General features: G+C 51.3%; 1 protein-coding gene across 4 annotated transcripts in view; it reads left to right on the top strand.

Annotated features, from left to right (window-relative positions):
- Positions 1-17,447, top strand: part of SDK2 (sidekick cell adhesion molecule 2) — a 334,770-nt gene that overhangs the window by 178,219 nt on the left and 139,104 nt on the right. For all 4 annotated transcript variants that reach the window (XM_060202671.1, XM_060202672.1, XM_060202670.1 and 1 more), the window contains exon 3: positions 11,777-11,883. In XM_060202671.1, the coding sequence (XP_060058654.1) occupies positions 11,777-11,883 (107 nt within the window). The remainder of the gene's footprint in view (positions 1-11,776; positions 11,884-17,447) is intronic.

The raw sequence follows: 17,447 nt of genomic DNA, 5'->3' as shown, positions 1-17,447 counted from the left end.
CCCGGGTCAATCAGATTGTTCTGGGCTCTCCCAAAGCCATGGGAAGTGCAGGACTCCAGGGACATGGGAGACTCGGCCTCAGGGGCATGGGGAGAATGGGGCAGGCAAGGGGAGAGGCCTGTCTCCTCCCCTCCCAACTCCTAACTATGGTCTTCAAGCCACAGGCTGCGTCTCCTCTGAGCAGCCAGTCCCTGGAACTTCCAGGCCCAGTGCTCTGGCTGTTGGCACCTTCAGGGTCTGCTGAGAATGTCACAGCCTCCCGTTCCCCAGCCTACCTTCCTCCCCATGGTTCTGAGGAACTTCACAGCCCTGGCTCCACCCCTAACATGGAGGGAACATACTCTCTGAGTCCCTTGTGGTCCCTGCAACCAAGGGCCGAAAGCTTGATTTCCAGCGGGGCAGGCTCTTCTCTCGAAAAGGTCCACCAGGCCAGGTGTGTACAGAACTGCCTTCCTCCCGCTGCTGGCCAGCAGAAACATTCTCCTAGCCTTTTCCCCACTTCCAAATGCATGGCTTTTGAGGAGTGTGACAGTCAGTTATAACTACAGGAAACCCAGGTACATACATGGAACATGAGATTAAACTGTGACGAAGGCACTAGGTTGGCTAGAGAGAGCTGTAAGGGACCCAGGAGCAATCTGAAAAGACTTCTTAGAGAAGGCAGCCTTGCTGAAAGTGGTAGAGACCTGACAGGGCAGACAGAGAGGTGGGGCGTGGAGAGGCAAAGGTATGTCTTTTACCACAAAGTGTCAGAAGTTGGCAGAACTGTACAGAGTGAGGCTGAGGGGTGCTTTCTGCTTCCTGGAAGCCGGGGTTTTTCTGAGACCCACCCAACACGTCCTGGGCCCCTACCTGACTTCCTCACTTACACCAAGGTGGGCCCGGTGTTCTGATACCTTGCCTTATGCCTATGGGGGAAGTGGAGGCAGGAAGAGACATCTGTGCATGTGGCTCTTTTGAACCTTTTATGCCATCCTTTATGCTCAGCGTCAGTGCCTAACCCCCTGTCATTGGTGGCATTTCTTCCACCCTGCAATTTTCCAGGAGGTGAGGCCCCTCCAGGGCCCCCCCAGGGCCCCCCACCACCTCCGAGAGCCTTGTTGTTCTTTGAGACCCACTGTCCCTGCTCTGTGAAGGGGGCAAAGCCACCCCCTTCCTGGGCCCTCCAGGACTGTACTGAACACCCCAAGTCTTTCCAGCCTTTCCCTCTCTCAACCCTGCACCCCCAGCCCACCCCCCAAACTGTTGTCATCCTTCCCAGGGCCACCCCTTCTCTGTCACGCAGGGCCCTGTCCCCAGCCTGGGCCTGGAACACAGACTGCCCCCCGACACCCCACACCACCCCTGCCTCCCACGAAGCACCATTAGCAGACGTGGTTGTGAGGTTGTGAGTCTAGCAGATGCTTCCTGAAGATGTGGGAGGGGAATCACAGAGCAGGACAGAAACTTCCTAAAATAGAACATGAGAAATCACAGCTCCTTAGCTGCCCTGCCCTGCCCTGCTCACCATGGGTGTGACCGTGACAGTGCCAGCTTCCAGGGCTGGGCATTCAGAACCTGTCGGCCTGTCTGCTTGCCCTGCAAGGGAGGAATCCTCCCCCCCCCTTCTCTCCACTCTCTCTCTCTCTCTCTCTCTCTGTGTGTGTGTGTGTGTTTCTGTCTTTCACACTGTCTCCTAGTCTGTCTCTCTCAGATTGTTTCTTTTTTTTTTTTAACCTATTGTTGGCTAGAGCCAGAGAGGAAAGGGGAGATAGGGAGAGGAAGAGAGAGAGAGAGACACCTGCAGCCCTGCTTCACCACTTGTGAAGCTTTCTCCTGCCAATGGGGACCAGAGTCTTAAGCCCAGGTCCTTGTGCACGGTAATGTAAGTTCTTAAACAGGTGCACCACCGCCTGACCCCAGATTCTCTCCTCTGCCACTGTTTCCCTTTCTCTGCCCTTAATTGTAACTCCCTTCCCATCTCCTTCTCCAGCCGCCCCAGCCCCCAATCCTTGTGAGTTCAGGGTCCTTGGAGCCCTTGCCAGAGTAGAGATTCCATGCCAGTGACAATGTTGCCACAGAGAAGTCCTCTCCATTCCTCATGACCGTTGACCTCATACCTCACCCCCTGTCATAACCAAAAGACCAGCTGAGAAGCTGTGCTGAGCAGTCAGGTGCCCTCCTTGGGCCTCCTCTGCTGTGGGTCTATGTCCACAACACAGCTTCCTTTTACCAAACCCTCCAACCCCAACCCTCCCGTTCTCCCTCTGTGCAGTGGAGGTTGTCAGAACTAGGGGCCAGATAGTGACACAATGGGTCAAGCATAGACAGTATAAAGTACATAGTACAAAGCCCAAGGACCCACTCAAGGATCCAGGTTCAAGCCTCCAATTTCCCCACCTGCAAGGGGAGATGCTTCACAAGTAGTGAAGCAGGTCTGCAGGTGCCTCTCTTTCTCCCCCTTCCCTCTCAATTTCTCTCTGTCCTATCCAATAAAATGGGGAGAAATGGCTGCCAGTATTCATAGTGCCTGCACCAAGCCCCCCAATAACCCAGAAGCAATAGACACACAGAGAGAGACAGGAGAGAGAGAGAGAGAGAGGGAGAGATTGTCAGAACTGTCCCACAAGGCAAACCCAACTAATCTGAGCCCCCAAGGGAGTGGTAGGGGTTGACCTTGGTAAATCAGGGTGTGTATGGGGGGGAGGGGTGTCCCACCAATGCTGAGTGACTAGGGACAGGTTCCTTCACTGCTCCAGGCCGCAATTCTCTCATCTGAGATTTCTCTGAGCACCTAAGGTGTTGTGGTCCTGAAATATTGTGAGAATAAATGGAGCTGATATATTTCAAAGCCTTAGAACAGTGACACTCCTTATACTACTAACTGTTACATTAATGGTATAACTGTTCATAATAATAATAGTAGTGATTATTATTATTATTACTTACATGACACTTCCACTTTCCCCTTTAAATCACTCTAGAGGGTTGATCTTTGCAAGAATCTCTGAAGAACCTTTACAAATGCAGTGTGTGTGTGTGTGTGTGTGTGTGTGTGTGTGTGTGTGTGTGTGTGTGTGTGTTATACCAGTCACAGGTTTCTGTGCCCATGGAAACAATAAGAAAAGTGAGGGAGTCCCAGGTCCCCAGAGCTCAGCTACCCACTGCTGTCTTCACAGTCCCTGTCACCCTCAGCTATCTGTGGGGACATCCCCCAGGCCATGCCTGCAGACCCTGGTGGGTGGAGGGCACTACCTTCTCACACTGAGCAAAGAGGTTGGGCATGGGACAGCAGGGAACAGGCCTCAGTCATGGAGGCTGGGCAGGGAGTAGCACATCAGGGGTCTCCATGCTTTCCAGATCTCCACTTTGCCCCCTCCCCTATCCTTACACACACACACACACACACACACACACACATCCACTGGAAAGAAAAGCCTTAGGGACAGGAGAATAACACAGCAGTGACTCAATAGATTCTCATCCTGAGGCTCTCTGGTCCCAGGTTCAATCCCCAGCACCACCTTAAGCCAGAGCTGAGCTGGGCTTTGGTAGGGAATGAAAGAAGGGGGGAGGGGAGGGGAGAAAAGGAGGAAGAAAAATTAAAGAAAAAAAAAAAAACCTTAGGAGGAGCAGCCAAAGGATTCACCTTTCAGAAATCTGTGCAAGGCTCCCCTTAAATTGGGATACTGTGGTCCGAATGAGAGAGCCCATGGATCTGAGTTGGACATCTCCAGAGCCCAGCTTTGAGACGCAGGCGTGCTGTGGCCTTTGGGAGAGTAGGATGCAGCCTATGGCTGAGCAGGGTGGGCGTGCTGTGCTCCGTGACCTCAGATGGAGGAGGCCGTGGGCAGGTGAACACTCTAGGAGATTCACCCTCACAGGTAAGTGAGCATGGATTGTGTGTGTGTGTGTGTGTGTATACAAGTGTGCACTGATGTGTGTGCATGTTTGCATGTGTGAGGGGTGTGTGTGAAGTATATATGCCTGTGTGCATGAGAGTGCATTCTGTTTAGTTTATATGGGTGTGTTGCAGGAGTGTGTGTGACCGTGTCCTTACAGAGATGAACGTGCATGCACATCGGGGGTGTGAGTGTGCACAGGTGAGTGTGAATGGGTTTGCGTGCTACTCGTGTGCCCTGGTGCCGTGCGCCATCGTCCTGTGTGTGTACATATCCCCACCTGCGCCGTTCCTCCCTGTGAGCGTCACTGCGAGTGTCTCGTGCGTCTGATTTATTAACGAGGACAATGCAAGGAGAGCGTGCCTATTATTTCTGGTGTCCGCGTCCGCTCCTGACAGCTCCGTGCAATTGAAATATCTTATTTAATGTGAATAAGAATCATTTTAAATATCAACTGTGACACACAAGGACTCAAACCCGAAAGGGCAAGCTGTGTTTCCTTGTGTGCTGGGGAAGATGCCGCTTCTGTTAGACAGTTGTTCTCTCCTCACGCATGTCTCCTGTCTCGAAAAACCCAGTCATCTAGCCCCACTCCTCCCTGCAGTGGAGTCCTGTGCCCTCCTCCCATCTCCCCATCACAGAAGAGGGGACCGAGCCAGGAGTCCCGCAGGGACTCTGGAATGTATGGGAGACTGTGTGGTTTCCAGGCTTTCTTTCCACCATCCCCAGCAGGACCCCTGAAGCTGTTTCTCCACTGCCTGCTCCCCTTGGCCATCTGACGGGGAGAAAAGCCACGCTTCCTCTGTCCACGAGCCTCCTGGCTGCTCTGCAGCTGCCAAGAAGTCTAAGAAAGTTCTCGGTGTCGCTGTCAAAACCTCTCCAAGACATCTTGTCACATGCAGCCATTGTCAAAACCTCTCCAAGACATCTTGTCACATGCACAGAGCAAGGAGGCTGGGTCCCTGCTTAAAAAAAAACAAAGAAAAAAACGGAGTCTGGCGGTAGCGCAGTGGGTGAAGCGCACGTGGTACAAAGCGCAAGGACCCATGTAAGGATTCCAGTTCGAGCCCCCGGCTCCCCACCTGCAGGGGAGTCACTTCACAGGCGGTGAAGCAGGTCTGCAGGTGTCTGTCTTTCTCTCCCCCTCTCTTTGTCTTCCCCTCCTCTCTCGACTTCTCGTTGTCATATCCAACGACAGCAACAACAACAATAATAATAACCACAACAAGGGCAACAAAAGGGGAAAAAATGGTCTCCAGGAGCAATGGATTTGTGGTGTAGGCACCGAGCCCTAGCAATAACCCTGGAGGCAGAAAGAAAGAAAGAAAGAAAGAAAGAAAGAAAGGAAGGAAGGAAGAAAGAAAAATAAATAAAAACAGAAGAATTACAAATGTGCTTTCACACCAGGAAATTCTGAAAGACACTAATAACAGAGGCTTCCTCCCTTGTGTTGGGGGCCAGGAGGCATGGGCAGCAGGGAACTAGTTCACTCTGGACCTTTCCTTCCCTTCTTTTGAATTTGGAATGTGGTGAAAATATTCTCTCTGATAAATCAGTGTATCGGTATGTGGGGAAAGAGCGCTAGAGGTGAGTGAGTCCAGAAAGTCATGGCCCCTGAGGCCACCTCCCTGCAACTCATCCTCCCTGGGTGCAAGTGAGGTTGAGGGTCACCCTGGTAGATGTCCTGCCACCCTCCATTGCTGTCAGCCACCATGACCTATGGGGCCGGGCTTGCACCTGCCCTCCCCCCGCCATGTTGAGGATGGCTGTGAAGTCAGACTGGCAGAAAGAGGTTCTCTAGCGTGAAGAGGCTGAGAAGGATGGTGTTGGGGGCACCATCAGTCATCCTTTGCTGTCTCTAGTGTCCCTAAGGACATCCTGCCAGCAGCCAAGGGACTGAGGTGAGGCCCCTGAGTCAGAAGTATTGGGTGTCCAGGGGATGCATGGCTGCTCCTTTGTTGGTGAATGGGACACTTGGGACTCTCATCCCTGGGGAATCTTAAGGTTATTTCTCAAACTGTGGCTTCCCCTGTGCTGAGCATGGAACCCCCAAGGGAGCCCTGCTCTGAGGGCTCGCACCATGCCCTCCTTTTCCTCCTGAGGACCTCCCCCACTTCACCCCCAGACATGTGCTGGCCCCACCAGACCCTCATACATTTGGTCCCACAGTGATGAGTGAGTGGCCCCTACCTGCCATGCGCCAGGTGCTTCTGTCCTAGGCTCACACCACAGAAGACTGTCCCTGTTCCCATACTACAGATAGGAGAACGGAGGCTGGCAGGAGCCCACCCTCTCCTGGCACACACTTAGGAATGAGCAGAAAGAAGCAGCACAAGTCTCAGAGCCCCAGGGCTCTCCCCAGCAGCCCTCTCCCTCCAGAGCAAGGTGCTCGAGCAGGGCAGCTGAGACTGAACGGCAGGCTGCGTATCCAGTGGGCCCAGGAGGGAGCACTGTGGGATGAGGAGCTGGTCCTGTCGTGACCAGGGCTGCTTACAGAGCTACATCTGCAAACCCAGATACTGGCCAGATGCCCGTTCCACCAGCCTGCGAGGCCGGGAGACAGCAGCAATTTGGGTGGAAAGGAGTGGGTTTCACTGCTAGGAGAGGCAATGGGAGGGGCTGTTACTTTAAATAATGTTGCCTCTGAGCCAAGAATAAGGCTCCCAGGTGGGGAGGACCAGAGAGGCTGCCTGGAGAAAAGGGGTGATATGGGGAGGACCCGGAGGTGGCTGCACCCAGCTTTACCGGCCCAGGGAAGTCCAAGGCCAGCCCTTCTCCTCCCAGACCTCTGGACAGAGCAGCCAGCCGGCCTTTCCTCCTTCCTTAGGGGCTCAGAGAGGGGCCTGGAGGGTTCCTGGCTCAAGCACATGGACAGCAAGTCTGGTGCAGAAATCTGCTTTTATTAAAGTTTAAATTTCACCACACATCATTGACATCAGCAAGCAAACCCAGGGCTGATGAGTCCCTGGTGCCTTCTTCATAATACCTACTTAAATTACAAAGCTCCACGTGTGCTTTTTTTTTTTAATTTTATTTTTAAAGTAAAAGCAATAGATGCATGCACTAAAGAAAATCCCTATAGCTGGGAGAAAAACATAAAACTGCAAAGAAGTTCCTTTCCTTCTCCATCCCAGATATCTCTCCCTAAAGGGAGATAACACGTGATGGAGTCCCCATTCCAAGAAATGTAAATGCACTTGCATGAGTGTGTGTATGATTATGTATGTGTGTGCAAATACATGTACCTGTAGTCCCAGTCCGCCCACTCTCTGACCATTTTATTTTGTCTACAAAATAGGTTTATTGGGCCAGCTTGCATATTCCTGAATATTAAATCAAGAGTGGGGCAGTCTGTGCCAGCAGACAGCAACTCACAAGATAAAATGTCGCCTTGTCTCTGTCACTCGGCGCTGGTATCTTGCAGCGGCATTTGAACTTTTGCTTTTATTCCCATAGAAATCCATTCTCAGGGGGCTGGGCAGTAGCACAGCGGGTTAAGCGCACATGGCATGAAGCGCAAGGACCCGTAAGTATCCTGGTTCTAGCCCCGGGCTCCCCACCTGCAGGGGAGTCGCTTCACAGGTGGTGAAGCGGGTCTGCAGATGTCTGTCTTTCTCTCCCCCTCTCTGTCTTCCCCTCCTCTCTCCATTTCTCTCTGTCCTATCTAACAACAATGACAACAATAATAGTAACAACAGCACTGATAAACAACAAGGGCAACAAAAGGGAAAAAAATGGCGTCCAGGAGCAGTGGATTCGTAGTGCAGGCACCGAGCCCCAGCAATAATCCTGGAGAAAAAAAAAAAAAAAGAAGTCCATTCTCAGGGGCTGGCTAGTGGCGCTCCTGGTTAAGTGCACATAGTACTAAGCGCAAGGACCCATGCAAGGATCTGGGTTTGAGCCCCAGGCTCCCCACCTACAGAGAAGATGCTTCACTCACGAGCAGTGAAGCAGGTCTGCAGGTGCCTTATCTTTCTCCCTCTCTGTCTTCCCCTCCTCTCTTAATTTCTCTCTATCCTATTCAATACAGTGGGAAAAAAATGGCCACCAGGAGCAGTAAATTGGTAGTGCTGGCACCTAGCCCCATCAATAATTATGGAAGCAAGAAAAAAAAGAAGAAGTCCATTCTCCCCACCGCTGATTCCTCCACAGCCCGTGCCTCTCGGGGGCCATTCCGTCTCACCCCACACAGGTGTGCTTAGCCACTCTGTGGCCTCAGCACATTCATTCCCTTTGGATGGATGCCACACGCAACACCACAGTGGACATCCTGATACCAATTCTGACCATTTTCTTTTTTTTCTATTAGCTGATTTTTATTTTATAAAAATATACTGTGCTTGATATTGACATAGGGATTCTACTTACACAAATGGTAATTATCCTGTCTCTCTCCCAAGAAGAAGATGTATATTTTTGTTTATTTTTCTTTGTATTAATAGTTTATTACAAGATTTTATGGTCACAATGTATAGGGTTCCCTACCACACCCACCACCAGAGCTCTGTGTCCCCACCCTCCCACCTCCCACAGATCACCACCAGAGTTCTCACAGGTCTTAGAACAGTTTGCTTGCTTCTGTTTTGTTTGGATTTTTTTTTTTTTTTTGGCAAGTTCATGTGAATCAGATCTCTAGATTCCACATATGAGTGAAACTACCGGGTAGTTGTCTTTCCTCTTTTTACTTGTTTCACTAAACATAACCACCTCCAGTTCCATCCATTTTGTACCAAAGAGAACAAACTTGTCTTTTTTGATTGCAGAGTAGTATAGTAGTCCATGGAGTATGAATATATATATATGTCCAGTCATCTCTGCTGCCACTCTTTGGCTGCTGTGAATAATGCAGCTATGAACACAGGGGTGCATATGTCCCTTCTAATTAGTGCTTGAGTGTCCACTGGATAAATTTGGCCACGTTCCTACAAATATATCTAAAAGGGCAGCTTCCTTCCCCCCTCCCCCCGCAACCCACCGCAATCTCTGATTTTAAAGACTTGCATATTCTGCATGTTAATAGACTTTCCCCCCAGGACAAATGACCCCTTCCAGCAGCTGACCTGAGAATCCGCTTCCCCGCCCCCTCATCCATGCCAGCAGGCTGGGTGTGACCGCACATGAGGAGCCTCCGTACTCTGCTGTATGACCATTGCCTCGTCCTGACTGGACTCGCTGTCACTGTGACAAAGATGGAGCGTCCCCTCATGAGTTTATTGCCTGTCTCTGATCGTGCTCCTCCTCCTCGATGCTTTTTAATAAGATCTGATTCCAGCTCCAAAGAAAGAGAGCTTTTCTAGCCAATCTCTCCTTTCATCTTCCCTCTCAGGTCAGCCAAAGTTTCCGGGCAGCTGTCTGCCCTCCCCATGGGAGAGGACAGAGCAGAAGCAAAAGGGAGCCTGGGATGGAGCTGAGGATGGAGAGGAAAAAGGATGGGGTATTTGCCAGAGTGTAGACGCTTGGTATCTCCACATCATGCTAGCCAGGGCCAGTAAGAGCTGCAGCTGGTGGGAGAGATAAGAGGCTTGGGCATCCAGAAGGTCCTGGGTAGATCTGCAGAGCCAGGGCAAGCTCGGCAATGCCCATTTGTGGGGCTGGGGCTGGCTCACCCAGGGATGGGAAAGGGGACCACAGTCTCGGTGGTGATCTGGTAACAGCTGGTCTTTGAGTCAGAATGGCTCAGTGGTACCTGGCCGTGCCTCTTCCTTCTCAGTACATGTGAGGCCACAAGCCAGTCACCAGATATTGCTGAGCCTTGATTTGCTCACCTCTGAAATGGAGGTGTGAATAGAAGCATCCCCTCAGCATAGAAGTTCATTTCCCACGTCTATGCTCGACCAGACCTGCCAATATACGTGGATATCTTCGCCCACCCTGTCCAACGCTTGACGTCTCGTCACCCAATCTGGTCCCCTATGCCTACACTGAACTTCTCTGTTCCAGTCTCTTGGAAACAGAGCTGGCAGTCAGCTGAGGTCAAGAACAAACACCTCATCACAGACCCCTGCGAGCGTCAACCCGGCTTTGACCTAGCACGTTATGATTGGGCCCTCCTCAATCGCTATCGAACAGGCCATGGCCGGTGCGTCGCTATGTTCCATCGCTGGGGAGCCAGAGACGACCCGAACTGCCCCTGCGGCTCCAGACAGACTATGACCCACATAGTCAACGACTGCCACCTCTCCAGATTCAAAGGAGGTCTTGAAACTTTACATCAGGCTCAACCTGACGCTGTTGACTGGCTAGGGAAGAAGGGCAAACGCTAGAAGAAGAAGAAGCATAGAGATTAAATGGCAGGCTCTCAGGTGGGGGTAGATAGCATAATGGTTATGCAAAGAGACTCTCATGCCTGAGGCTCCAAAGTCCCAGGTTCAATCCTAGAACCACCATAAACCAGAGCTGAACAGTGCTCTGGTTATAAAAAGAAGAGGGGGAAAAAAAGGAAAATAAAAAGAAAGAAAAGAAAATGGGAAATAGCTAGCTCTCAGATTCCTACCATCACATAAAATGAGAAAAATGAGGCTAGAGTATAGAAGTTGCTGTCACCACTTTCATGGAGGGGAGATGATGGTTCTTTTATCTCAAAAAAAAAAAAAAAAAAAGTCCTTTCTAAATTAAAAGAATAATTAGAAAGACCTGATAGACCTGATCATTTCTACTTTTTCTCTCCCTGGTATTTTTAAATATCACCACTTTAGATTGTGTGTGTGTGTGTGTGTGTGTGTGTGTGTGTGTGTGTGTGTGTGTGTGTGTGTGTGTGTGTGTGTCTCCTTACTATTTGCCCTTTGGTTGGTTGACTTTAATAATCTTGTCTTAGCAGAATGAAGAGTTGACAGTCTTCTGTCAAGCCCTGTGTTGTTTCTGAAGTGTTACTCTTTCGTGATATCCGACAGTCACAGAACTGCCATGTGAAATGCAGGAGTGGAGCAGATAACTCCTTACAGCACAGAGGGGGCTTAGGCGGTGCTCAGAATGTGCGAGTAACTGCTCCATTGTGGGCTGCTGGTGCTGGTGGTGGTGACAGTGATGATTAGAAACTCCAGTGATGAGGAGTGCTGGGTCAAGCCCCCCACCCTTTGAGGTCCCTCCAACTATCCTTTGTCCTGGCATGGGAAAGGGGATCCTAGATGAGTGCCCTCCCCACCCCCATTCCCAGAGGGCAGGGCCCCACCTCTCCCTGCCTAAAGGTGCTCTCATTCACCCCCGGGCCACCTGCCTCTCCATCAGGTGAATGAACCACACACCTGTCCTCCAGCCACCAGCCCCCACTTCAGACAGATCTGGGCTGGTGACCTGCTGCCCAGGGGTTTCCTTGGGCTGGTACATGCTGGCTGTGAGCCCACAGCTGCAGGAAGCAGCCTGGAGAGTCCTCTCCTGCTCTGTGGGTTCTGCCCAGACCCTCCTTGAAGCTGTGGTCACTGACTGACGGAATGACACAGAGCATTTAGGGGAATATGTAAATCCTCTGGCCTTTGTCATCTCTACCCATCTCAGTTACCCTGGAGGCGAGAGAGAGAGAGAGAGAGAGAGAGAGAGAGAGAGAGAGAGAGACGCTTAGCTCTGCCAGGACCTCATGCCCAGGCAGGGAAGCTGCTTCTGGCAGGCCTGTAGCTGGGAGGCCTGACCACAGCCAGAGTCAAGTGCCTGGGCACAGCACCTCCTATCCTCAGCAAAGTGCCAGGGCACCTGAATGCCAACCTCTATGCCTTCAAGAGGACTCTTCCTGTCAACAAGGGCCGCTCTGTGACGCCATCACTTAGCCAGAGAGTCGAAAGCCCCCTGATGCTCTTCATTCCAGAAGAAATTGGCTTGGGACCTCTGCCCCCTGACCCCAAGCCTTACCTCTGCTTCCTGTGACCACCCGCCCTGCTCACCCGCTGTGCCTTCTGCCCCCTCAGGTACATGATCAGCAGCCTGGACCGCACCCACGCTGGCTTCTACCGCTGCATCGTGCGGAACCGGATGGGCGCTCTGCTGCAGAGGCAAACTGAGGTCCAGGTGGCCTGTGAGTACAGCGGGGACTGGGGGCTGGGGCTCGGGGACAGAGACAGGAGGGCAGCCCAGAGAGGGTCTGCAGGGGCTTCTCCACCAGCCCCAGTCTGGACAGAGTGAACTCCCCATCGCGACCCTCCATCCCCTCCATCCCCTCCATTCCCAGTGGTGGCCCAGGGCCCTGCTTCCTCCTTTCACCAGAGCCCAGTGGGGAGAAGCCAGGCCCAGGGGGGGTGGTAGGAGCCACACAGCCAACAAATAACATGCACCTCAGTCATCTCTGAAACCCACACTTTTAAAAAGATAAATAGTTTATTTAACTTTAATGTGAGAGAGAGAGACTGAGACCAGAACACAGCTGAGCTCTGGCTTATGGTGGTGCTGGGGGTTGAACCTGGGACTTCGGATCCTCAGGCATGAGAGACTTTTGCAGAACCATTATGCTGTCTCCCCATCCCAGAAAGTTATTTAGACATCAGAGTTTGCAGCTGAGAATGATACGTGTGTGACGACTTGGGGGTGTGAGGGAGAGTGACACCCTATGTAATACTGAATGATTTCAGTCTCCTGTCATTGAAAGAGAAATGCATGTGTTTTCATACTCTCACACTAGCATAGAATGAGCGGACTCCTGGGACCCTGGTAGCAACTGCCACTCAGGCCTTCCTTCCTCAATCCCACTCCACACACCTCAGTTCTCTCTCTCTCTCTCTCTCCTCTCCCCTCCACTGTCTTCTAGTCCCAAACAAATAAACAGGATGGAGAAATGGTTAAGGTTCCTTTTAGAGTGATTTCAGACAGTGTTGAGAAATGTTGAAATCCAGCCAGCTGGTTCTGTAATGCGTCCTGCCCCCTGCTGGAGGGACTCCCTGAGGTTGGCCTCACACTTAGCGGGTGGGTGGGCTTTATAATGGTCAGTTTGAGTCTCCTCGGGGTTTAGCCACAACACTCTTCTTAGCAGGCTTTTGGGAGTCCCTCCCTGATCTTAACTTTCCGACTGTCCAGCTTGTTCATCTCTGGAGCGGTAACAATATGAGGGCCCCAGGGGCCGGGTGATTAAGTGTGCATAGTACTAAGGTTTGAGCCCCTGCTCCCCACCTGCTTCACAAGCAGCAAAGTAGTTCTGCAGGTGTCTTTCTTTCTTCTCAAAACAAAACAATATGAGGGTCCCTACCATCTTCAGGGGGTGTTGGGGGGATGCCTCAAGGAGGGACCAGGTAGCAGCGCACCTGGTTGGGCACATGTCATAATGCTCAGGGACCCAGATTTGAGCCCCCAGTGCCCTCCTGCAGGGGAAAAGCTTTGTGAGTGCTGAAGCAGTGCTGCGGGTGTCTGTCTTTCTCTCTCCTCTCTATCACCCCTTCTCTCTCAATTTCTGGCTGCCTCTATCTGATAAATAAAGATAATTTTTAAAAATTTGAAAGAGAGAGGAGGGGATGGGAAACAGGAAGGACACCAAAGGCATTTCAGGGGCCAGACCTCAGGAACCAGCCACCACCTGCTCCTTGAGAGGGGACTCAGTGTGGCTTCCCAGATCTGCCCCTTATCCCAGAAGAGCCTCTGACACTGGGTACGAGGCTCACAGTGGACAGCTTTTCAGGGAGGGGAGAAAGAGATCTAAGACTACAGAGCCAAGCCTTGGTGCCTACATAATTTCATGGCTTTTTCATTCTGATAGAGATACAAAGAGAGAAGGAGAGACACACAGAGAGAGATCACAGTATCAGAGTTTTCTCCAATATCATAGCTTCTCACTTGTGAAGCCAGGGCTCAAAGCTGGACCATGTTCATGGCAAGACACACACACATCCCCACCCTACCCACCCAGTGAGCTTTCTCTCTTAAAGGACACTCATCCCAAGCCCTCGGGCCTGGCCTCTGATTTAGCCCGAGAGTGCGCTGAAAGCCGCTGTGTAGAAAGAAGGAGAGCCAAGAAATCTAAAAGAAAGTCTCAGGCGAGGCAAAGAGTGTCTCAGTAATTGTGGCAAACAGCCGTAATCAGAAGTGGGAGACAGGCTGTCCCCAGAAGTCAGCACTAAAGGTAAATCAGGCTGCTAGAAGAGAAGCTTCTGGAAAACTCCTGAGTTAAATGATGGGCCAAGGGCCCTGTCAACCCTCTGAAGGACTGTGCTTCATTTAGCCAGTACCCAGGCTCCAGCAAGGCAATCTTCAGGAAGGTTTTGTGTGTGTGTGTGTGTGTGTGTGTGTGTGTGTGTGTGTGTGTGTGTGTGTCTGTCTGTCTGTCTGTCTGTCTGTCTGTCTCCCTGTGTCCCTCCCCCTTCCCTCTCAATTTCCCTCCTATCAATAGAAGAAAGTGAGAAGGCAGGAAGGGAGGATGGCAGGAAGGGAGGGAGGGAAATAGAGAGAGGAGAGAAAGCTGGACACTGGGAGCTTATGCAGGCACTGAGCCCCAGAAATAATACTGGTGATAATAATAATAATAATAATATATATATGAAGTCACCTCCCCAGGACTTGCCATGGACCTGAGAGGGGGTATCTCAGATCATCCATCTGGCTCCCCTAGATTCCATGCCGGGCAGACCTCCGGCATCTCTGTCCATCTGTCTTATCTGTCTATCTCTTTCAAGCAGTCACCCAGATACACATGGTTCCAGGGATGGATGGGGTGTGGCTGTGTCCCTAAGGCTCTCCTGCCTGCCCCTAGTCCCTCTTCTTGGTGGTTTCTGCCTCCCATCCCAGGAGCAGAGTGATCTGGGGCTCTCAGCAGCCAGGCCCTCTAGCCTCTGCCCTCAGGGTTCTCTCAGACTTCCCCCTGGCTACCACAGAGGGCCTGCCACTGGGTTCTAATGGGAAATTAATAAGGCAGCTGTGCCAACAACTAATGATAATGGCAAAGCCGTTACAAAAGGATTCTTTACATGTTTTTAATTACAGCAATTAAGGGGGAGTCAATAAAGCATCTCCCCTACCCCAGCCCACCCGGTCCCCACTCAAAAGACTCTTCTAAAGTCACCATAAATTTCTGGCAGGAGGAAGTGGGCAGGAGGACAGAACAGCTCAGGAAAACCTTCCAGAGTGGCCAGCTTTGTTCTCCTCCCCTGAGGTGGCCTCCCCCAGGCCCCTACCCCTGGCCTCACCCAGCTGGCTCAGGCTTAGAACCCCCACACCTGTCCCCATGCGGCAGGGAAGGGACCCCAGTCCCACCCAAGGAGCCCGGCCCACTGCTGTTTCTCCACCAGGAGCTTGGTGTCTCAGGGTTGCCGGTCCCGATGTCACACGGAGGGACTGGGTTTTCTTAGTTTTTAACTGGCGTGTGACCATTGCACACAGAATATCCAGGGTCCTTGGGAGGGTCCAGGGTGACATCACTGTTAGGGCTGCCTACTTGACCTGGATGTTTGATTTGCTCACCTTAGCAGCATGACCACCATGTGGCCCATTCCATCCCAACACTGAGGACCCAGGACAAAACCCAGACACACATCCCTGCCCTCAGAAAGCCAGCAGGTCAGCAGATGTTAATAGAAGATCTGCTAGCATCTAGGAGTCCCACAGAGATAAACAAAGTATTAGAAGGGAAATATGAAGAAGACAGATGAGAAGGGTGGAGATTGGGGCCGGGAGTCCCACTTGAGATGGGGACTGTTACTCTGACTCTGAGCTGTGACTCAGAAGAAGTGAGGGGGAAGTGTCATGAAGGCAGCAGGAAGATCATTCCAGGCCAGGGACAGCAAGTGCAAAGGCCCTGGGGTAGACTTGAGTGTCTCTAGCCAGGGTGTCTGGAGCAGGCTGAGGAACGTGGAGAGTGGGAGGAGAAGAGACCTTGAGGACATGGTGTATCATGGTCACCTGTGATCGGCTCTGTGCTACTCAGAATGCAACCATTGGTGCGCCTGGTCCTCAGGAGGGCTGGGGTGTGGCTGAATGCATGGGTAGTCCTAGAGGTAGAGCATGATACCACCTGGTTAGAGGCAGAGACATTGCTTTAGGCATCACCAAACTCCAGTGGCCACCCTGTGGCCACGTGATTGACAGGAACCAAAGCACCTAGCAGGATGAAATGTTGGCAGAAGCTCTCATAACTATCAGCGGGGTATAAACAGATAAATTGGTGCCAATCAGGAAAATAGTTTGGTTTATTCTGTGAAATTAACATGCGCAGGGGCTGGGCAGTGGCACCCCCAGTTAAGCATACATAGTATTGAGCGTAAGGACCCACTCAAGGGTCTGAGCTCAAACCCCCCAGCCTCCACTTCCCACCTGCAGGGGGGACGCTTCACAATCTGCAGTGAAGCAGGTCTGCAGGTGTCTGTCTCTTTCTCTCTATCTCATTCTGTCCTGTCCAATAAAATGGGGGGGGGGAATGGCTGCCAGGGGGAGTCGGGTAGTAGGGCAGTGAGTTAAGTGCACATGGGGTGAAGTGCAAGGACCGGCGGCGCAAGCACTGGCATAAGGATCCCAGTTTGAGCCCCCGGCTCCCCACCTACAGGGGAGTCGCTTCACAGGCGGTGAAGCAGATCTGCAGGTGTCTTTCTCTCCCCCTCTGTCTTCCCCTCCTCTCTCTATTTCTCTCTGTCCGATCCAACAATAATGACAACAACAACAACAATAAAAAAGGCAACAAAAGGGAAAATAAATAAATATTTTTAAAAAGTGGCTGCCAGGATCAGTGGATTCTTGGTGTAGGCACCAAGCTCCAGAGATAACCCTGGAGGCAAAAAAAGAAAGAGGAAGAGAGGGAGAAAGGAAGGAAGGAGGAGGAAGGAAGGAAGGAAGGAAGGAAGGAAGGAAGGAAGGAAGGAAGGAAGGAAGATATACACACTCTACAATTGGGTGGTTCCATTTCTGTACACACACGCTAGAGGGCCTGTCAGCTGTGTGTGCCAGGTGACCCCCACGAGACTGCCAACACTCAGGAGAACAGCAACACACTGACAGCAAAGCCAGCCTACAGCAGCCCCATGCTCTCTCTCTCCAGATGTGCGTGCAGTTGTGACAGGGACTCAACAAGGTCCAAAGTTAACATTGCACGAAGAAGGCAAGTCACAGTAGACAGCATACTGAATAGCCAGATTAATAAGGGGCTGTTTGCAGACGTGTCTGTATGTGATAAAACTTCAAAAACAAAGCTGTGGATGCCGACGAGGTAGCATAATGGTTATGCAAAAGACTTACGTGCCTGAAGCTCTGAACTCACAGGTTCAATCCTCAGCATTAACATAAACTAGAAGTATGCAGCACTGGGGCGGGGTGTGGACAGAGCAGTGGCATGGGCAACACAGGACAGCAGTTACCTTTGGAGAGGGAGGGCATGTGACTGGGGTGGGATACCTTGCAGGAAGCAGGGACTGAGGTTTGTTAGTTTTCTGTTCCTTGAGCTGGATGGCAGGTACACGAGTATTTACTCTGTTCTTCTTCTTTTAAGCTATACATATAATCAGAGTTGTTCTTTTGTGTGCATGACATATTCCACAATACAAAAAAAAAATGGTTTCAATAAATAAAAGAAACGAATATATTCTGAAGTGGAAATACACAGTTTAAAAAACCTCCTGAGATATAACAAAAACATCAGGAATGATTTTTAGGCCACCTCCATTGGTACCCCAGGCC

The sequence above is a fragment of the Erinaceus europaeus genome, chromosome 12 (genome assembly GCF_950295315.1).
Source record: "Erinaceus europaeus chromosome 12, mEriEur2.1, whole genome shotgun sequence".
Taxonomy (NCBI): domain Eukaryota; kingdom Metazoa; phylum Chordata; class Mammalia; order Eulipotyphla; family Erinaceidae; genus Erinaceus; species Erinaceus europaeus.
Note: the sequence above shows the minus strand (reverse complement) of the source record. Positions and strands in the feature narration are given on the sequence as shown.